At 40.4% G+C, this 23,653-nt stretch overlaps 1 protein-coding gene and 1 long non-coding RNA gene across 2 annotated transcripts in view; one reads left to right on the top strand and one right to left on the bottom strand.

The window, feature by feature from the left end:
- Window positions 1–23,653, bottom strand: part of LOC133498077 (uncharacterized) — a 29,954-nt gene that overhangs the window by 5,724 nt on the left and 577 nt on the right. The window contains exon 2 of the long non-coding RNA XR_009794181.1: window positions 23,195–23,320. This is a non-coding gene — a long non-coding RNA (uncharacterized LOC133498077). The remainder of the gene's footprint in view (window positions 1–23,194; window positions 23,321–23,653) is intronic.
- LOC133498355 (alpha-protein kinase 3-like) lies at window positions 74–15,681 on the top strand. The gene is made up of 13 exons (XM_061815075.1): window positions 74–193; window positions 2,278–2,587; window positions 3,682–3,799; window positions 3,935–4,811; window positions 8,811–9,189; window positions 9,990–10,137; window positions 10,212–10,339; window positions 10,422–10,457; window positions 10,531–10,805; window positions 10,884–10,972; window positions 12,461–12,678; window positions 13,540–13,588; window positions 13,701–15,681. Exons 1-13 carry the CDS (start codon window positions 74–76, stop codon window positions 13,996–13,998), a joined length of 3,045 nt encoding a protein of 1,014 aa, XP_061671059.1. The 3' UTR covers window positions 13,999–15,681.

Genomic DNA, 23,653 nt, shown 5'->3' with positions numbered 1-23,653 from the left:
AGGAATTTAAATATTTTTTTTATTTTTTTTTATGAGAACTTTTGCAAACTTTCAAATAGGTTCACGGCGGACGATGTCACGCTCCCATTCGGCCAATGGAAGATTCGGGCAAGGAAATAGCCGGCCTGGTGGCTGCAGCTACATTTCCAACGTCAGGCCGGAGAACAGGTACACGTTGTGCACTTTACTTTACGTAGGCCACTTACTCGTCCTGCACATTACCACCAACAAACATCAGTGCTATGTCCTGAGAGAGCAAGTTGAGGTTCTGAAAACTTAATTTAGCATTGCAACACCACATTTTGGCATAATAGGGACCGAATCAAGTGATTGCAGGTAAAATAGCATATTGAAAATATAATTTGCAAAATATACATTCAAGAAACTATGCAAAAGAATAATCCATCCATCCATTTTCTGAGCTACTTATCCTCACGAGGGTCACGGGGGGTGCTGGACCCTATCCCAGCTGTCAACCGGCAGGAGGCGGGGTACACCCTGAATTGGTTCCCAGCCAAGCGCAGGGCACATCAAGACAAACAGCCGCACTCACAATCACACCTAGGGGCAATTTAGAGTGTCCTATTAATGTTGGATGTTTTTGGGATGTGGGAGGAAACCGGAGTGCCCGGAGAAAACCCACGCAGGCACGGGGAGAACATGCAAACTCCACACAGGCGGGGCCGGGATCGACCCCTGGACCTCAGAACTGTGAGGTCAAGATGTTGCAGAGGCGCCGCTGTGCTGCTCAAAACAATGATAATAATAATAAATAGGAAACTAAAAAGTGACAAAGGCTAGTATATAATGAGTAAAAAAAAATAATTACTGACAGCCTTGGTGGTATGTTTTTAAAGGTTTAACATATACAGTATGTGCATTTTATATCATATATATACAGTACATATATTATCACACACTTGACCTTTAAATGGGCGGCACGGTGGCTCAGCTGGTAAAGCGTTGCCTCAAAGTTGGGATATGCTCCAGTACTCCCCGCGACCCTTGTGAGGATAAGCGGTGAAGAAAATGGATGGATGACCTTTAAATGAGCATATTTTATATTATATAAACTGATGGGCCACAATTTTAGCTAAACACACATAACTAATGAGAGCTAACGGGGATGGGGTGAGTGGAATTGGCGATACTGCACAGAATTTTCATTTGGGCGTGTAATTGGATTCATATGGAGAAAAGTGGTTTTCATTGGAGTTTGTTTTTATTGATGAAGGAAACATATTAGGAGATTCCTGTTTTCATTGGACTTTCTATTGATTAAAAATTGCAAGAAATGTTTGGAGATGAATGGTGTCCATTGGTGCGCTGCAGTTGGCTGCCTATAGTTTCGGTTGTATGCACGATCGCTTGCCAAAAGTCAGCTAGGATAAGCGTCAGGTCCTGCGACCCTAGTGAGGATGAGCAGTACCAAAAAAAATGGACATGAGTTGCTTTCATTCGACTTTGTTGATCGTTAAGGAATAAATGGAGATGCATAGTTTTTATTTTGGATTAAAATAGCCGGAAAAATAAGATACATGGTTTTCATTGGAGTTTGTTGATGAATAAGGAATACGTGGTTTTCATCAAATGTCTTTTTATTTAAAAAAAGAACAGCATTTGGGTACATGTAGTTTTTACTGGACTTGATTGAAAAGACAAATTGAGATCAAATGTTTTCACTGGAAATCACGATATTTTGGCAGTCATGTGTGACAAAATTAGAAAATATATGCACATTATTAGTTCCCCAACAGCAAGTGCTAAAAATAAACATCAAGAAAAAAGATGTTTATGCTTCAAAACGTTGGTCATTAAAGCCAATTAGCCGTTTCTGTGTAATCATTGCGTATTCAAACAGCAATATAAAGTGGTGCCTAGAGGCCAAAGGTATGTGAAATTGTACTCTTGGAAATAATTTGTGTCATGTTGGATTTGCTCACTCATGAGTGGTGTGTTTGGGTGTGAAAGTGTTCACTGACCCAACTTCTGAAGAGGAGACCAACACCAGCGTGACACATGTGGACAGTACTGTGTATACTGTGTATACACCATATATATATATACACAACAAAAACGTTTTAAAAAATGGAGCAGGTCCTGAAGATTATGCAGTACAAACAAACAACAATCTTTCTTGCATCTACACATTGTACAGAACTAGAGTGAAATGATATCAAGCATAAACATAAAAGAATGAGGAATTTGCCTGGTCCACTTGCATTTGGACCAAGTGAGACTGTGACCCAGAAGATGAAGCAGATGATACTGCAGTAGGGGAAAAAATGCCATCGTGTAGATTTGTACTGTCACTCACAGAATAGAGTATTAGCAGGCGTCTTCTCATCATATATTCTCATCAAACATGTTAATTGGGGATGTCGAGGGTGGCTCAGCATTGTTGGACGTCTCAGTGGGACAGTCGTGAATGTATTTCAAATTTTACAGTCCATTTCTCTGTACAGGAGCACACTGTGCAGCATGATAGCTCAACTGACACAAGAAACACAGCCCGCCTTCGTGAGCACTCTCAAGTCCAGCGCTGTGTCAGAGAACTGCAACGTCAAGTTCGTCTGTGTGGTGACTGGTGAGCATCTCTGTCTATTTGTCAGGTGTTACATCTTGGGACAAAAATTGGTAGGTTTTTGATATTATCTACATGTCCAAACTGTTTTCGATGACCTTATTGTTTTACTTTAGACCAGACTACTTGATATTTTACTCCCAACACCATTTATGTGCTATTTGTAGCTGTGCACATATTTTTCAATGAACATAGACTGTATTAAAGTGATCCTTCCATCCATTTTCTGTCCATCTACTGATTTGAATATACTTTATGAATGAGTTAATACTTGTTATATATTTGCATTCCACAGAAAAAAGGCACAAATTTTAGAATGCCTGAACAGTTGCACTCAACTGAGGCTACATATACTGGTAATTGTTCTAAATAAACCGCTAAATATACATACAAGTAAATGCACTTCATTTTTACAAAGACATTAGTACGATGGATAAAAAAAAAAATTGCAGAAATAAAAGGCTGAAAATTCATTTTTTAATCATTAAAATAACAAACTAAAATAAAACTTACTTGAACTTAATGTCTATTGTTTTATTGACTTCTTGTTGCAGTAATGTGTCTCTAGATTTTTGGAATTATTTTCAAATAATAAGGTGATCTACCTTAAATTTTACAAACTGCAAATAAATGTGTTGTTGTCCATCCATCCATCCATCCAACTATCCATCCATCCATCCATCCATCCTCCATCCATCCATCCATCCATCCATCCATTCATCCATCCAGCCATCCATCCATTTTCTGAGCCATGACATGGGTGGCGTGGGTGTTGTAGCCTATCCCAGCCATCATCAGCTAGGAGGCAGGGTACACCCTAAACTGGTCTCCAGCCAATCGCAGCACACACAGAGACAGACAACAGTCACATTCACAATCACACCTACGGGCAATTTAGAGTGTCCAATTAATGTTGCACGTTTTTGGGATGTGGGAGGAAACCCATGCAGGCACAAAACATGCAAACTCTACACAGGCAGGGCCAGGATTTGAATCCCGGTCCTCAGAACTGTGAGGCTGACGCTTTAACCAGTTGCCCCACTGTTCCACCTAAATGTGTTGTTGTTTTATTTTTAATATTTTTTTGTGTCTTTCAGGTTATCCTATCCCTCTAATTACTTGGTATAAGGATGATAAACAGTTGGACAGATTCTGTGGACTTCCTAAATATGAAATATTTCGCAATGGGCAAAACCATTCCCTGCATATTTACAAGTATGTGTACTGTACACTTGAACTACTAAATAAGATATTAAAAACAGATATAAGTCATCTATTGGGTTTATCTGATTTGAGGCCCATTTCCCAATTACAATCTTGTCAAAAAGTTGAATCATCTTCTTTTCATAGTTGCACGCTGGAGGACGCAGCCATCTACCAGGCATCAGCCAGTAACAGCAAAGGCATCGTGTCGTGCTCAGCGGTTCTGGAGGTGGGCGGAATGAACGAGTTCAAGATCCACCAGCGCTACTTTTCCAAGCTCAAGCAAAAACCAGAGGACCATGGCAAAGATGCTGACGGCAAGGAGAACCAGGTGCCGTTTCGTGTCGTCAGCCCGGAACGCTCGCAGAGGAAGCGGCGCTCCACCGTGGAGGCCTTCCTGCGTGTGCCCAGCTCCACGGAGGATGAGGCCACTGAGGAGTTAATTCCATTTGTTGGTGAGGATTCAAAGGTGAGGTTGGAGGAACCTGCAGAGGACCTGGTTGAGGAGAGGCCGGCCCCATTGACCAAGACTTCTGCAAAAAACAATAATGAGAGTGGAGTTGGAGGCGGCATTGCCAAGACTCCCTTTGTCAAGAAAAAGATCAAGATTTGCTCCAGGGGTGAAAGGACACCTGAGGAGACGAGAGAGGTCAGTTCGGAGGAGTTCATGGAAGTGGTACGCCACAGAAACATGGCAGAACGTCAAAACCGAGAAGCTTGCGGAAAATTGTTAAGGACAAAAAGTTCAGAGGCGCTTCGTTCTCCAGAGGGAGTGAGAAAAGACAAGGAAAATAACCGCGAAGGTGATGAGAAAGTGTTTGAGAAGAATCCTCGCGTGTCCGCCAGACTGCGGAGTGCCCCAGCAACTCAAAGGGCTTCAAGCCGAGTGATCCAGCAGATGGCTGACTCTGGATCAGCGGATGGGATCCGCCGGAGCAGGGCTGCGTTACCTGAGAAGACCTCAGATCAGTCACCACAACAGGAAACGCAAGTGAGGCAAAGGAATCCGTTCGCTCAAAGTGAGGTGAGCTTTTGTTTTCTTCTCCCATGATCTCATGGGGAGGCATCGTGCCAGCCAACATGAGTAACCTGCTATTATTAACAACGTCAGCCCACTGCAGTGCCACTGGAGCTGCATGAGGCACTCGTGTTTACACATGCAACAGCCTGGTAATGGTTTGAAAAATCCCATCATAGTTTTTGTTAATAAATGAGCCTCAGTGCTTTCTGTGAAAATAAGAACTCAGGGACCAAAAATTGTAGCGTGTATTGCATCATTCGAAGAGCTGTTATGATTCTTAGCTTATTTGGGTATGACAGCCTCAGTCAAAACTGTGCATATTTTGATACTGTTGACAGAACACACAATACTACATCATGGGAAAATTAGATAATTTTTTTTTGGGGGGGGGTTAACGATTAACTGCATATCTTGTTGTAGTAATAGTGGTACTCATCCAAAATGAACAAAATACCTCTTTCTTTCTCTAATGCTGCAGTTATCCCATTTTTAAAAAATATTATTTTGTAATATTAAGAAGTGGTTTAGGTCACACACATTCCAAATATAAATACAATAGATGTTCTGAAAACACGTTACCTTGCAATTATTGGCCAAAGTTTTTTTTTTTTTTTTTTTTTTTTATGTGGGCTCAAGAATGGTCTTTAGAGACAAGGGCTTATGCAACCGTGTGCAAGGGTCCTGGCATCACAATGACAAGACCCAACTCGACTGAAGTGCCTCCTCTCAAAATTACTGACATTCCTTTGTGATCACACTTCAACACAAAATAGCTGCACAGCTCGTGAGCAGAATTTCGTCTGGCCAGATTACAGTTGAAGGAGGGAAAGCATAAAATGGAACATGCAAAATGAACCCGCGGCCCTGCTGAGGAGATCCGGAACATGAAGATGAAGGAATGAATGAATGCAAAATTAGTGTTTTTAAAAACTTTTGAGGTCAGCTTTTGCAACAGAAAATGGGCAAAGCAAACACATGTACCCCAGTATATCTTATCTATTATGGAATGTCATATGACTTAGGGAACATCTCTTGCTAATTATAAAAGGGGGTACAGCTCATGCTCAGCCGTGAAGTGGATTTGACGCTGTCTGCGCCACAAATCAGTGACCTGATACACTGAACTCCCCACCCTGTTGTAACTTGACCAGAATGTGTTTAAAATGTTGCATAAACAATATGTTTTGTGATAATAGGTCAAAAGAGGAGTGTTTTATGTATTTCCTTGCTCAATACTATAATATAAAACCCATGATCTTTTATCATGATACCAATGCTACGCTATTAGATACACAAATTACATTTGTGGACCGTCTACATGTTCTCCTTTTACTTTGGCATCAATAGAACCCAACTGTTCGGCCTAGTCAAAAGGAGTCTGTTTCCAACACAGTGTTTGCATGAGTTGATTCTGACACTAGTTCATATGTGGCGTCTAAAAAAGGGTTGGGGGCGCACAAGCACCCATCAGGGGGTGTGAAGGATGAAAAGCGGAATGACAGTCAGAGTATAATAGTGTCAAACCCTGAGAACAGTGCTGAAAGAGAAATAGTGCTTTTAAAATGAATTAGGGGTAGTTGGGGGGAAATCTTTGTCAGTGGATGATTTCCTGGGAGACCGATTATACTGGGTCACACGTCAGAGCTCAGCTACCAAGATAGATAAATTGGAAGAAACAGCATTTCCAGGACTGATGGGAGCCAAATTTCATTTTAAAATTAAAAAATAAAAACCCAATGGGAGCCTTCATAAATGCGGTTTTGTGGAAATTGTACAACAAGAAGTTTTTATACCACCAAAGCCCTTCAACTTTATAACGTGTGGCAACTTTTGAACTGCCCTTTAGATGCAACACTGTTTGAAAAAAGAAAAAAAACCTCCTCAAATGGCATCCATCCATCCATTTTCCATTCAGCTTATCCTCAATAGGGTTGCTAGTGAACTGGAGCACACATGTCTTGTGGTTTACTGTTCAGTAAAAAAACAGCCCTAGTCACTATTAAGAATGTACACGGGTGTCTGTAGTCAAAGGTATTTCCAGGTCTTTCTATTTTTTGCTGGTTACACCATTGCTGTTGTTGTCATTATACATTTACCCATGGCCATGGTACAGCCAGGGATAAAGTATCATTATTATTTACAGCCTGGAAACATTTTCTTGTGTTGTCTCCCTAGGTTACACAAGCCTCAACATGGATGACTGGGAATCATGAACCTCTTAACCCAAAATCTACACCTGACCAGCGTTTGGCAGTGGCGGTTACACAACCACAGCGGAAAACTCCCCTGAAAGAAGCGGCTACAATAGGAGATGCCCGATCTCTTTTCGTCACAGCACATGAATCGTCGCAATACAGACAGCATCATTCCAAGGCATCAAAGGAAAAACACATGGCCCCGCAAAAGTCACAACTCGTTTCATCTGTGGATGAGCAAAGCCAAGCCGGTTTAGTGGTAAAGTCTGTTGGAGGGATAGAAGTACAAGGTAATAAAAAGGCAGATGACAGGGAGCTTAGTAAGCCAAATGCACCAAATGAAAAGATTATTAAAAGAGTGACTGAAACCCCTGTTATGCCAAAGGTTCAACAACTAGAGCACACCAGAGGTAAAGTACCTAAAGTCACTAATTACCGTGTTGTTTCTAGTAATGATAAGAAAGTGTGTGGTGTAAAGACCAACACGCAGTTCCAGACTAATAAACAGATCAAAGTAGAAACTGCTGGCCAGCATTCCAAAAAAAATCCCAGTTTAAATGAGCAGCAGTACACAAACTTCCAAGAACCCTCCAAACCTGAGTCCAGGGTCATATCTGTGGCAGAACTTATGAGAGCCCAAATAAAGGCTCTTGACTGTGCAGTAACAAGTCCCACAAAAGAAATCCCTGTAGACTTGTCAGCATGTCCTGCTGCTGCAGACAAATCCCAAAACCTTAGCAATGATGAAGGTAAACATAGAGCTCAAGGAGAGAAGTCAACGCCTGATAATACACTAAAAAATAGTGTTGGTAGACCCTCTCCAAAGGAACCTCTTGTACAGCAAAATCTGAGAAATAATAAGACTTCTGAAAAGACACTTAGTCCCTGTCTTTCATCAGCTATTGATCCCCTCAGCATAGAATGCCATCAAGATGTCACTGCCCTTACCAATGCAGGTTCTTCAAATAACTTCACTTTTGTTGCGGTGAATCCTAAGGAGGAGTCAGCTCAAGGTAGGAAGTCAGTACCCAATAGCACAGCTAAGAATTATGTTGATCAAACTTTTCCAAAGGAACGTCTGAGAAAGCAAAGTCATCTCAGAGAGAACAGGACTTTTCAAGAAGATCCTAGTCCTTGTCCTTCCCGTGTCATTGATCCTCTTGGCACACGAGGCAGTCAAGATGTCACAGACATTCCTCATCCAGGTTCTTCAAATAACTATACTTCTGTTCCCATGGATCCTGAAGAGAAAGTAACTCAAGGGAGGAAATCATTCCCTAATAGCATTCCTAAGAATTGTGTTCATCGAAGCTCTCCCGAGAAACAGCTTATTAAGCAAAGTCAGACTTTTCAAGAAGATTCTCGCCCTCATACCCCATCTGTTGTTGATCCCCTTAGCATAGAATGCAATCAAGATCTAAAGATAATTCCCCTTGCAGGTTCTCCAAATAACTACTCTTCCATTCCTGTTATTCCTACGGAGGAAGTAATCCAAATACATACATCAAGAACCAAAACTGATTGTATTCAAGGCAAAGACTTGGGACTTCTGGAAAAAATCACACCTGATATTAAATTAAACACTGAAACTCAACAGGGAACTCCCGGAAACATTTCCCAAACACTTGCAGTTGAACACAACCTTCCCAGTTCGTCACTGGAGGACCAGAGATTTCCCAGTGTCCTTGGTGCAGATGCCCAAGAAAACACTGCTCGTTTCCAAGGGCAATCAATGGTTGAAGACATTCAAGCGAATGATTTACCTACATTACCAAATTTAAATCCCAAAGCAACTCCATTAATGCAGAAAGGAGACTTTGATTCTCCTCTTTCGTCTGCAACTCCTCAAGAATTGGCCTCAGGGGCCCGTCGTAAGATCCTTTCTTCAAAGGACAAACCTGAGGAGAGCAAATTACTACCTTATCCCCATCCTCAGAAGGAAGAGGTTTCTTCACCAGACAATACACTTTCCACCAGTCCTGTGTCAATCATATCATCTCCAAAGTGTTCACGACGGTCACCTGTTCTTCTTCAGCCCAATGACGAAAGAAATTCTCATGTAGAAAAGCGATCACCAATACTGGGAAGAAAAAAAATAACCGCTGTGACAAAAGCATCAGGTCAACTGCCAGATGAGAACAAACAAAGTGAGAAAAGTGAGAAGGACAGATTGGACCCATGCAAAGGTAAAATGCATTTAACATCCAAACTATTTTCCCTCCATCCATTTTCTATAGCTCTTGCCCTCATTAAGGTTATGGGCGAGCGGCAGCTGGCTTGGGGCGAAACGTGGCGTTTACCCTGAACTGACCTTCAGTCGATAGCAGGGCACATATCGCAAAGACAAACAACCAGTCATGCCGATTGAGAATTTAGAGTCTCTAATGAATCTAACATAGTTTTTTCAGACAAAAGGAGGAGGCCTGAGTACCTTGAGTAAACAACCTATAGACCGTGAGATATAATGTAACGACTACTCCATTGTACTGTCCACTACCAGGTCACAGAAATGAAACCCAATAGCAGAATTGTTGACTGATGGTTTGAAAATAACTTCTAATATCCTGGGTGCAAGTCCTACATTTTCATTCAGTTTTGTATCCAAGAATCCGTCTTTACTGCAAGGGTTATGCTCCAGACCAACCTCACAATTGCTAAGGTAATTCTGTTCTATTTGATCGCTGTGTCAGGACAATCAACACATAATGTAATCTTTAGTTATCCTTCATCCCAATCAGATAATCCCAACCCCGACACCTGCCCGTAGATAGTTGGAATAGGTTCCAGCACTCCCGTGACCCATATGAGAACAAGCGGCTCAGATAATGGATGGCTGTATTGATTATTCCAATGTACATGGTTACGTTACTGCACAAATACTGGCAAAATATTATGATAGTAGGGTTGTGTCATTAATGACTCTGTAATTACCACCCATATTGAAGATACAAACACGATTCTTACTATATCGTCCCTCCACTTTTAGCTCCTCAAGTTATCCGTAAACTCCGCTGTGAAAGCTTTGTGGATGGCTTGGGACACCTAAAATTGTGGTGCCAGTTCTTTAATATTCTCAGCGACTCGACCATTGTTTGGTACAGAAATGAACTGGAGATCGCCCAGATTAAGAGAAGGTAAGTTCTAAACACGGATACATTTTAATTAATAAACCGTGCTGTCGATTCAGTTTTTCTCATTTGTCAATTAGCGCGGGAGATGAAAGCCAGGTTAATCTGGCCATGATTCAAGCATCAAGCAAAGACTCTGGTGTTTACAAATGCACCATCACAAATGACTATGGAAGCGACTCAACTGACTTTCTGCTTGGTCCAGAGAGTATGTACTCGCTTAGCACGTCAATATTGTATTAGAACAGTTTACCTGAAACAATTCCGTTTTTCCTACCAATGTTTTACAGTTTTAGCAGGGATTTCTCTCCGTGAGGACCATGCTGGTAAGGTGAAATGTTAATATGTAATACTGCCACAATTTTAATGCATTTCCAACTGTTTTGTCCTGTCATCAAGCTGGCGAAGAGATAGAAATGGCGCCCATGGTTTTTAGCAAGGGCGTGGCTGAGAGCGGCATCTGGGGCAACAAACTGTTCGGGCGTGTAATGGTGCACAAATCCTGTATCAGCGAAGGCTATGTCCACAAAGTCTGGAGGGCTAGAGTCATCTATGGCCTGGAGCCCGTGTTTGAGTCTGGTCACACGTGTATCATCAAAGCACAACGTCACAGCGCTTATGGCGGCAAGGAGGAACACTGCCTCACAGACAAGAACTTGGACTTCGTCAAGGAGGTTTGGTTCAATTACAAATGGAATGTTTGGTGTCGTAAGTAATCCTAACTGGATATTATTACACTGTTCTGCACACAGAACTGTAAGGTTCAGAATCTGGCCCGTGAATACTGCAAAATCTTCTCTGCGGAGACAAGAGTTATCGAGAACTTTGGGCCTCCTCTCGAGTGAGTTTGACTATGGAGTCTCCACAGGTGCTTTAGTCATGGAACAGTCTCAATGTGTCTTGTCTCTGCAGTGGGGCAGAAGTGCTTCATATTTGAGATTTGCTCGGTCCAAATTTCAGCTCAGGCTTTCCTGTGTTGCATTTGCGAGTTCTCCCAGTGCCTGCTTGAGTCTTCTCATGGTACTCTGCTTTCCTACCACATTCCCAAATCATGCATTTTAGATTGATTAAAGACTCAAAATTATCTATAGCCACGAATGTGAGTGTAAATAGTTCAACCAAGCGTATCAGAGAAGTTCTTGAACTCCTGTGATATGGGAATCTATTTTTATAACACTTCCAAGACTAATTTCATGAATTCTATAAACTATAAATTCCTTATAGCTATGCTATATTGATTCCTTACAATTAATTTTAACAGTGTATGCAGTTCATTCTCAACTCTTAATATTTTTTGTGTACGTGTATACTTTGTTCCACATCCTCTAAATTTAAATTCAGAATTAATTAAAAAAATTATTAACATGATTATTATCTATTCTGTGTTTTTGTATTTAGCAAGCTTTATGGTATTACCAACCATTTGAAAATGGAATAAAGAGTAATAAATTTACCAAAGAACAAAATTGCAGATGCAAGCTAAACTGTTGAAATGGGTTTCCACCGCAGGGTTTCATGGCTCTCTCTTAGAGATAAGGTGAGAATCTTGGTCATCCGGGAGGGGCTCAGTGTACAGCGGGCTCTCTTCTGCACCGAGAGTAGCCAGATTAGGTGTCTCAGGTATCTTTTTAGGGTGTCTCCTGGATGCCTCTCTGGTGATGTGTTCTGGGCACGTCTCCCCGGAAGGAGGGCCTGGGGAACGCCCTGCAGAGACCGTGTCTCCCAGTGGGTCAAGTAACACCTTGGGATCCTCATAGAATTGTTGGATGAAGTGGCCTGGGATCTTGAGATCTGGGCTTCCCTCTTTCAGATGCTGGCCCCGTGACCCGATGAGATTAGCAGATTAGCGGAAAGTGGACGGGATGGATTGCACTTGTACATTCTATTGTAACATTCTCTGTCAGCTACTGTTTTGTTTCGGCTTGTCCCTTTCGGGGTCGCCACAGCGTGTCATCTCAGATGAACGCACATATATGTTTGGCACAATTTTTACGCCGGATGCCCTTCCTGACGCAACCCTTCTCAGGGAGTGGAGGCCCCAGTGGGATACGAACCCACAACCCCTGGGTACCAAACCAGTGCTCTAACCACTGAGCTATGGGGCACATCTCTGTCAGCTACTGTGATCAATGCAAAACAGTATATTCAGCATCACCTTAGACACGTGTCTGTTACCTCAACAAACTAGTACAGTAACATTTATTGATTTGGACACCCTCGACAATAGAAAATCTGTTCCATTGCGACATTGGTGGAAATGCTACTTGTCTTCACTCATTATTTTGGGTTTGGAATGTCATTCTCTTAACGCTAATCTTTCACAAATCAGGGTCATCCCGGTCTACTTGATGTACCGGCCAGCAAACACCATCCCCTACGCCACAGTGGAGGCTGACCTGATAGGAGTCTATCAGAAATATCTAGAGATGGACCATATGGGGAGGATCGAGATGAGAATGGCCTCTGAGGTCCAGCTCAAGTGTTGTGCACTTCAGCACTGGGTCTTTCAGTGGACCAACGGAAATCTGCTCATCACTCAGTTAGAAGGTAAACTGGGACTTTTTAATCCACAAATACAAATATATTTTGAATAGCTCAACTATTTTGGAATTTTGCCAATACGAATCCAGTTCCGAAGTCAGAAATACTGTAGACAAGTGTCCAAATAACACCACATCTACCAATGCTGGCAAAGAGGAAAAATGAAATGTAGTCAATACATCACCAAATTAAGAATTGTGATGCAGAATAGTGATCCATACTGTACATCTCTGTCGTAACTGCTCAGTGAGATTGATATAGAAGTCTACCACAGTTAATGAAGAAGATTGAGCACCAAAAAGCGAGCTGTGTGAATTATCCTCATTATTGGCTCAGTCGTCATCCAATCAGTTTCCAAAGTGGCTGTCCTCATCCATACTGCTTCTATCAGCTCTTGCATGAATGGATTTCACACCACAAATCGGGGTGCTACATGTGATCACATGATATCTGTTTTTATACCTGGTATGGCACATGTGGCTCCTTAACCAAGGTTATTTTTGAATGTTCTGTTGTAAGTAACTTCAAGCAAATACACAAAATGTTATAATCACAAGGAGCATCAATTTTTAGTATAATCCATTAGTACTGTTAGCTACTGTGTTAGCCAGGTATGCATCTTCACTATACAATTTCTTGCAAGAAATCAACTCAAAACAAAGCTTTCTGAGTTTCCCAGTTTTATAACAGTAATGTAGAAACTATTGCTGCGGTGACAGATAAAAGTGGACATTAAACAGCTTTTATCAACATTTTCATTAGAGTTTGAATATTGTTTTGCACAATAAATTGCACTGATATTTAGAATATCAAAGAAAGACTGTCGCTTTGGAATAAAAGTACCTTGCGCTGTTGTTTTTGTTCCAGGGGTTGATACAAAGATCACCAACATTGGAATTACAGTCAAATCTACTGGGTTAGTATATTATTAGAATATTAAGTTGTTTCAATAAATGATACTGTAAAAATAATTTTACAGGTACTTTATCTTTTGTACTCATCAGAATATTTTGTTGTCATTAATGCAGACATCAAGGTCTCCAAATGGAAGGCAAGCCTGAAGTGTTGGAGGCTTTTGTCTCACAGCACCAGTGTAACTACTTCTGCGGTCTCTTGGGACTGAGGTCACTCAAACTTTTGGATTCTTTAACGGCAACGCCCAAGACAAAAGGATCTAGGAGCCCACTAATCCAGCGCAAGAGTCAGGTTCCTGAATCCTGCAGCCCGCAGACTAGCAGGAGAGCAGCCAACAGCCCCCGGGCGCCCAGGAAGGCCGAGCAAGATGCCCCAAAGAACCTGAAGGAGGCTGTTGAAGTCTCATTTTAAGGCTTTCCATGAATTTACCAGTAACCATTCCTTGTCTTTGTATAGATTGACGCCTTGTTTTTTGTTTTTTCCAGTGCACATGTCCGCCATTTCAAGGGATTTTCCTTATTGAATTAGTTAATCAACTTACTAGACCCTTTTATCCAACATGAATTTTCATCTTACCGCGACATGATTGTAGCTTTTTGCAAACTGTTTGAGGGAAGTCCTTTTCTGTCTGCAGTGGACAAAGCAAGGATGGATGAGTTTAATGTGGAAGAACCTGACCTCAAACCCTCCAACAATAATATACTAGCTCAGAGATTTGAAACATCTTGTGGAAAGAAGGTCATATTTTCACTTCCTTTATGTACAAGTGTCCTGTCGGCTTAAGCGGGGTAACATTCTGTTTAAATTGCCAATCCTATTATATAACGTTTGAGTTTCATGCAGGAATCCAAACAGCTTGAAGTCACAAAGAAAAATCACTTCAATTACTCATTGTACAAGTAGTAGTGTTAATAGTAGTAATGGTAGCTGTAGGGGTAGATGAAGCTACCTAGCTGCTAGCTTATCTGGTAAATGCAGCGGCAATGTCTCTGGACATTTCTGCTTTGGTAAGACACATTTGAAAAATACTTGTCCATCACTCTTTCAACTTAACGCAGTTGCTAGTTGCCATTGTTTGTTTGTCATATGCTTCTGGCTTCTTGATTCTTCTTGCTATCGATTGGCTAGTGTTGCGTTCCACGTGACAAACACACAATGGCTTAAATAGCTTGTATAGTGGAACCTCAAATTAATTGACTAAGTGGAGGTAATGATCATCAGTTAAAAGTCTTGATCTGTGATTTTTTTGAGCACTTGTTTGTGACAGAACACCCAGTACCGTACAAAATTCTTGTTTTGTACTTTTTTGTTGTCTACAAACACCAAACACAGTATAAAATTATTGTAAATAAAATTTTTAAAAAGCTTGATAAGCTTCTTTTCCCAGCCCTGTAACGACTCCATGGAATTAAGACAGACTTGACAAAAAGCAACTGTATGATGTATCAAAATTAGGATAGCATTTTCCAGTAATCCGCACACAATAAGCGCCTGAGCCATGGATACTGTACATATGAATAAATAGATATGGGACATTAAGCTAATGTCCACGCGTTGCTTTTGATGGGAAGGTGGCCCCTGTCCACATGTTAGATACATAGGTATGTCCGTTAACCTGGCCGTGTATCTAGTCTTCATTTTTGTGGCAAAAGCAACACAATCCATAAATACAGGTGAGTTACTAATTTCTCCCTGTCGATTGTGTCAGTGAACAAAAGTGGTCAATTCTGGAACTAACACACTTTGTCCGTAACAAAAGGTCATTTTGAGTTCCAGGTCCATTAAAGTAATAGTCCGTTGGTGTATTTTCTTTGGATGAAAAAAAAAAGGAAGAGCTGGAAGAAGTAGCTGGGGAAAGGGAAGTCTGGGTAAACCTGCTGAAGCTACTTCCCCTGTGACCCAACCCGGAAATCGGGAGAAAATGGATATTTTCATAAATGCTGAACATGTTTGTAACATTAACATAAAGTGAACTTTTTAACTGCAAGAAGCAAACCAAGTGGAAATGTAAATATGGTCACATGACAGAGATGTATAGTGATACATATTCATATTGTAACCACATCATTGTAAATGTGACAGGTTGTGAAATAAAATAAGCTGCATGTATAAAGAGTTATTTTGAGAGTGAGTGTCATGTATTTTAAGTAAAGAAATGAGCATATTTTGGATTCATTCATTGTCATTTTGTGGATATATGTATATATAAGGTTGCATGGTGGCTCAGCTGGAAAGCGTTAGCCTCACAATTCTGAGGTCCCGGGTTCGATCCCAGACCCGCCTGTGTGGACTTTGCATGTTCTTCCCGTGTCTGCATTGGTTTTCTCCGGGCACTTCAGTTTCCTCCCACATCCCAAATACATGCAACATTAATTGGACACTCTAAATTGCCCCGAGGTGTGATTGTGAGTGTGGCTGTTGTCTGTCTCCATGTGCCCTGCGATTGGCTGGCAACCAGTTCAGGGTGTACCCCATGTCCTGCCCGTTGACAGCTGTTATAGGCTCCAGCACTCCCGCAACCCTCGTGAGGATAAGCGGCTAAGAAAATGGATGGATGGTTCAATATGTGCGAAAAAGGACTCCTCCAGTCCTAACGTTGTGTTAAACCTGCCCCATTTTTTAAAAATTATATATATATATATATATATATATATATATATATATATATATATATATATATATACAATTCTATACTGTAGATATGGGTGGATCTAAAAAAAATCACGCTCTTAAAACCATACTATTTACAAGTGTTTTCCATAATATTCCAGTATACTGTATTTATTTGCTTCTGTATAATTTTAAATTAATTTGGAACACAACCAACAAGTCATAGATGATTTATAAAGTCTGAGTGAGTGCTTTCCACATCGTTCCATAACATTTATCAAAAACATGTTTCTTTGTATTTTGCTTGAACTCATCACCATTTATCATATTAGATGTTACATTGTTAAATGACAGATATTTACAAAAATTGCTGCAGAGATTAAAATTTCTAATTATATTAGTTTAAAAACCACAGGAAGGTAATCTGACAACAAGATCCAAAAACTTTTTGTACCAAACCACAGCAAGTGACAACTTGGCTAAGGTTGTGGGAGCAGGGCTACTAACATCCGGTTCTTTTGGTTTTCAGTAGTTTTTGAATTTTAACATAAGTGTCTGTTGTTAATAATAGGGTCAATTCATCCATCCATCAATCCATTTTTAGGATGCTTATCCTCACGAGGGTCACGGGAGTACCGGAGCCTATCTCAGCTGTCAACTAGCAGAAGGCGGGGTACACCCTGAACGGGTTGCCAGCCAATTGTAGGGCACATAGACACAAACGGCGGCACTCGCAATAACACCTAGGGGCATTTTAGAGTGTCCAATTAATGTTGAATGTTTTTGGGATGTGGGAAGAAACCAGAGTGCCCTGAAAAAAATATTTTATTGTAATGAATAGGTCAGAAGGAAATATTTTGCTGGGATCCAGATGATGAAGATGCAGCGATATCGTGCCAGCGGCATTCTAAATTTGGATAGTGGCGTGTTGGCTCCAGTGTGTTTACAATGCAAAAGGCTAACCTCATCATGATAATTATCAGTGATTTGTTGGGCATTAGTGAGTCATCCTTTATGTAAGAGCTTCAGAGTGACCACATAATGCTATCTTCACCAAAAAAAAAAAAAGTTCACTTGTTGTCATTTATGATGATGTCCAGGCGCACATGTGTTACATCTTTTAAACACAACAACAACAACTTTTTGTTCTTTTTGTCTTTTTTTCGTCAAAGTTGCTCAGGTTTTAACTGAGTCGTTATCTACTATAAGATGAATCTGTGCATCAAAGCCTATACACTACTGTATTATAATGTGACTGAGACGCCGTAAAACACTCCTGCCACCTACTGTTTGTTCAGTCAACCAACAAATTGAAAAAAAAAAGAGTTTAGAGTGAATTAATTTTATGGAAAAAAAGCCCAGCAAAAAAACAACTGTTATTTTTAAAATTAATGCAAAATATCTTTATTATGTAAACGTTTGGACTGTTGTTCAAATCCTAGCCCCACCTCTGCGGAATTTGCATGTTCTCCACGTGCCTGTGTGAATTTTCTCCGGGCACTCCGGTTTCCTCATCCCACATCCCAAAAACATGTACTAATTAGAGACTCTAAATTGCTCATAAGCGTGAATGTGTGTGCAAATGTTCGTTTGTGTCTATGAGCTCTACGATTGGCTACCAACCAGTTGAGGGTGTACCCCGCCTCCTGCCCAAAGATAGCTGTTGATAGGCTCCAGCACGCCTGCATTCCTTGTGAGGATAAGCGGCTCAGAAAATGGATGGATGGCTATATATATACCTAACCCATTCATGGGCAGGATGGCAATGTTTTGCCTTATTGAGCTAAAAGTCTTCTAACAGGCCATAATCAAGGAAATAACTTCTTTTTCGTTTATGGTTAAGTTATATGATAACTTGAGGCAGGAAGGAAAGGGAAATAACACCGTGCTAACTTTGACCGACGAGTTATCCTTTCCTGATACCAAATTATGGCTTCAGATTAAAACACTTAAATGTTTTGATAAACTGAAGGATGTAATGTGTGAAAATCATCATGTCCCAAAAATAGGACGCTGCCCACGAATGGGTTAATTTGATTGACAGCCATTCAACAATATGTTTATTATCCCTTCTCTTTTTTTTCTCTCTCTCTTTTTTAAATTATAATATAAATATCTAAATTAAATTCTGCTATTTTGGTTACTGGATGAAGAGAAAAGAAAAATACAGCACAAACTATACAATGGCACTAAATCCTATTGTGTATGATTAGATATTGATATCCATCAATAATGCCTTGTATGACCTGACCAATCGCTCCATCTTTGAGAGCAGGACGACACTAGATTAGACGATTATTGGCCACAGATGTGGAAGTACGTAATCCATTTTGCATGCACGAGAGCTCGTTAAATCAATACCTCTCTGAGTAGCAATCAAAACTGCAGACATATTTTATATGTTTTCTTACTTACTTTTTCCCCAAGTGTTTGCTACTCACTCCATTCACAAGATTTATTCACATTGTCAGTGTCTTGTTTAAACAAGTCCCATTAGTCCGAGTGGAACGTCGTCAAACTATGAGACATCCGGAATAATTTTCACACACGCCATTAAGTAGGACGTTGTAAGTCAAGTGGAGGAAATTAAAGGGAAAAAGTTGCAGTGGCACAAGCAGCACTGGAGGAATGCAATAAAGGCATCACTCGGGATAATCTGAGCATTAAGTGTCTATTATAAGAGCAGCAAATGAATGAATTGCCAGTCGTCAACTGAAGAAATTCAATGTTTAACAAGGCCTAATGTGGACTTGACCATTCTGAGCACATCATTTGCGACACACCAAGTTACGAGGTGTTGAAAAGACCCTGAGTTTATTTGCATGTCATTTGGACACTTTTTTTCTTTTTAAACCAGATAAGAGCAGCAATAGATGCAGGAAGCCTCTCCGAAAGGAAGGAGGAACCCGACGTTCTGTCCACAAGATGACCAGCGTGCTGTAACGAGAGACCTCTCCTTCGGCCCGGCCTCACATTGTTGCCATCTGCCTGACCTCAATCAACGATAGGCGTGAGCGTTTAGGCGGACGGGATGAAAAGTATCACAAGCGCCAAATGCCACAGACGAGCTGGCATTTCAGCAAAGTTTTATCTGCAAAACGTGGCTTTTGTCCATGGTGAATACATGCCAACCTTGATGCGTAATCGCACATCATTGCATTAAATGGCGCACATAATCACTCCGTGCACACGCAAGTGTGTATGTGTGTGATGAACCTCCTTTAGGCAACAGTCATTTACTTCTACTTCTCACACTAATGGATTACACGGGTATCACAAATCAAAATGTATCACCCATCCATCCATTTTCTTTTGCTGCTTATCCTCACGAGGGTCGGGGGAGTGCTGGAGCCTATCCCAGCTGTCAACGGGCATGAGGCGGGGTACACCCTGAAGTGGTTGCCAGCCAATCGCAGGGCACATAGAGACAAACAGCCACACTCACAATCACACCTAGGGGCAATTTAGAGTGTCCAATGAATGTTGCATGTTTTTGGGATGTGGGAGGAAACCGGAGTGCCTGGGGAAAACCCACGCAAGCACAGGGAGAATATGAAAACTCCACACAGGCGGGGCCGGGATCGTGCTTTGCCACTGTGAGCTGAGCCACTGTGCCGCAGGAATATAACCATTTTGGGATTATTTTTTGAGATTTATACTTCCCTTCCAAACATATTTGGTCAGTGAGCCATGGCTAATACCAATGTTTGTGTTATGACTATGATTGCTTATACGTCTTCTTTTCCTAATTGCTTGCTTCCATTTGCGTGGTTTTCACATTGGTTACACCACTACATTTGCAATCTGTTCAAACACACACACACGCACGCATACACACACACACACACACACACACACACACACACACACACATATTCAAAATAAAAATATTATAGTAACATTATGCAATTGACTGACATGGCAGTTCAGTACTTCTGCATGTCTGCCTGAGAATTCTGAGCCTCAAGCTTCAGATTTGGACTCAGACCTTCCTCTGTGGTGGTTACCGAGTCTGGTTGTGTTTTGGTGGAGTTTTTTTTTTTCTTTCTATGAGTTCTCCCTATGGCTTCCTCCAACAATTTAAAAACATGCATGTCAGAGTCATTGGCAACATATCACAGCGGTTAGCTAAAAAACAGTCCTGAGCCGATCTACCCAACCTATTATCTTCACTCGGGTTACAGGCATGCTGGAGCCTCTACCAACTATCTTCAGGCAAGAGGCGTGGTACACCCTGAACTCGGCTTTTTTTTTTTTTTTTTTTTTTGCTAGACAGTGACAAAACACTTTGGTAAGCACTCAAGGGAGGCTTGTGGTTGGATGCTAGAGGAGCAGCTAACATAACATACTGTAGATGAGACATGGAGCGCAAGTGATTTAATGAAACATGACGGCAATTTTAATGGTGTGTAAAGTTGTCCCAAACCGACTGTGAAATTACGTTTGTGTTGTCATGTTCGCACATTCACATGCGGCAGCCCATTTCCTGACTTAACATGGGTTACGTCATAGGCATACATGAAATTAGCTGCAATTAATGCTCGAAGATGCACGACCGGGACATTTGTGGATATGTCTGATTTTAGCCATTCACATGTATTCATAACAAGGTTAAACAGTTCTAATTTGGAAGTGAAAGAATTTTTACACTATACCTTTGGCAATACATTCGTTCCACTTATAAAATATTTTTCATTCATATATTATTCCACAAAATGGAGAATGTATGAAATCGATCTGCAATTTTATCAAAAGCCACAACAAAAAAGGTCTAGTGTTTCTCGGCCCCCTGCCAAGTCATCATTTAAGTAGTTTTTGCAGATTCCTGCTTACTAGCAATAAATAATGAAAACATAACTTCTTTGGCATAAGTTACGTTACTACATTGTATTAACATTTTGATAATGCCGTAACTGCTTTTCCAAAATGTTTGAGCACATGCCATAGAAATGCACTCATCAGAGTATGCTGGCCTTAAATCCAACACATATGTGGAAAAGCAAGTTAAAATGATCATTCATGCTTTATTTACACAAAATGAAAAATTAAATCATGAAGCTGAAGTCGTGTAATTAAGAAGTATTTTTTAAAAAACATTCTGAATCACTTGGTCAAATGTATCCAGTTCTGCACCACATTTAATGGTTAGCAAGACAACAAAAGCTACAAAAGAATGACAAATACAAAACTCCTTTGAGTTGTAATAAGACTGTAATGATGCATAAACTTTCAGACCTACCTTATAGTAAACGCAATCAAGTTCAATTTAAACATAATGAATTTGAAATGCACAATAGACTACAGATGCTAAAAACATTTTTACAAGCTATGATCACAAATTAAAGGTAATCTTGTAACCCTATATGTGGTGGGAGCAGGAGGAGGAACCTCATATGAGTCATATTAATTGAAAATGTGTCATATTAGCAGTCACGCACCCTCTCCAGAACATATAATTACCAAAAACAGCTTTAATAAGACAGCCGTAAACAGAGCAGGGAACATAATGTTGATTTAATGGCGCCGCCTGAATGATTTAGAATAGCCATTCACTTGTTTGCCCTTCCTTCCATCCACACATACATTTTCCAAAGGTGAAAGGTCGAGGCACAGCCTGTGCCGGTTGCTGTGATCGCAAGGCACAAAACAAATAAACAACCACTTGCACACACATTCACTCTTATTGACAATATGAAGTGTTCAATAAACCTAACATGCGTCTTTTTGGAATGTGGAGGAACGTCTGAATACCCAGAGAAAAGTCACACAAGCATGGGGAGAACATCTATTGCACTACCATTTCAAAAATTAAAAACGAAAAGATGTGAGTGGAAAAATTTCCATTGAACTTTTAGACTTCTCATTAATATTTTTCCAAATGAATTATGCAAATAATTAGGTATTGAAGGCTTTTTAAAAATACGGATATTCTTTTCATTGGATACTGCATTACATGCACACGTGCCAATAGAAAAGCAAACAAAAAGATGCTGATTCATATCAGCGCATCAGAGGAAAAAACAGTCCCATTTTGGCGGAGAAGCACGAGTCATATTAAACGAAAATGCACCACATGACATATTTGACAAACAATGAAACAGAGCAGCAGCTTGATTATAAATAATGATATCAGTATAGTCACCTCACTGGAGTCCACCCAGGAAATTAGACCGTGTCACAAATGAACATAAACGTGACACTACATTTGTTTTCCTTTTGTCATGACATATTTCAATAAAGGAAGATTTATGATCTGTATTCCATTACCCACTTTATTAAACTGACTTGGGCAGTAGATTTCCTCTATGACACTGCTGGCTCATGATAACCACACACTACAGTCTTCATGATTCTATCTTCGGATTGAAAATGTTTTATTGTCATATATATATATCTCAATAATTATTGTTATTTTTGCTTAAATTGTAATTTTTTATATCACTTATTAGATTTCATTAAACTTTCTTCTTTGGAGTCAGTACCGCTTATCAAAAGCTAATGCTGAACTGTTGCTGATCTGTGCATCCGACAAACCTCAGTGCAGCTCAGCTTACCTTGCACATAGCCACTCCTGGGTCAAAAAATCTTGCATGGTTTGAATAAAGGGTGCCAAAATTGTGAACATCCACTTTCTTAGCAGCCTGCAGCATAGACTAAAATGAACATTTTACTTTATAACCAGTATCACAATGTCAACGTGTGTGAAAGTAACCCAAATGACTTCATCTTTATTAACTAATGTTTCTGCTAAAAGTTAAATATACCATGATTAAAATAGTTTTATCTCGTCAAAGGGTTTATATGTGCAAGTTTTAACTTAGCTTCCAATTTTAATCTTGGAGCCATTTATTTTGAAGGATAGTCACCAGAACTCAGCATTTTCTTAGGGAACGTAACTTCACAAGACACGGGTGAATTTTGAAAATGCAAGTAAATCTATAGATGGCAAGAAAAAGAGTCATAAATGGAACCAAATAACATTGGTTCCTTTACTTACCCACCGACGAGACGAAAGGTGAGTGTTTGTGATACTGTGAGACAACAGTTGAGTCATAGTTGAGTCTTCCACACGAACACCGGCGAGTGCATCCGAACTACGTCTTGTTGCATGAACTGATGAAGCCTGCTCGGACGAGAGGCGAAACATCTTCTAAGACAAACACTGGAAAACTGGATGAAGGAGAATAGTCAGGGACCTCTGTATCATTTTCCTGAGAATATATTAAAAAGCCATTTTATGGTTGCTTTACAACCTGGGAAGGGTAAAAAAATGAAAATGAATAGCAATTTATACTCATGACAAGAGATGTTAAGTTACAAACTGTATGCAGTAAAAGATTCAAAAAGCATACAAATGAAATAAATGGGTCCGAGATTTGACTTATATTTAGAATAATAATGACAAGAAAGCTAAATTTGAATACACGTGAACGTTTGACTGTTGCGCGTTTGGCGG

This window comes from Syngnathoides biaculeatus, chromosome 3 (genome assembly GCF_019802595.1).
Source record: "Syngnathoides biaculeatus isolate LvHL_M chromosome 3, ASM1980259v1, whole genome shotgun sequence".
Lineage (NCBI taxonomy): Eukaryota > Metazoa > Chordata > Actinopteri > Syngnathiformes > Syngnathidae > Syngnathoides > Syngnathoides biaculeatus.
The sequence above is the reverse complement of the archived record's forward strand: the minus strand, read 5'-3'. Positions and strand labels throughout refer to the sequence as shown.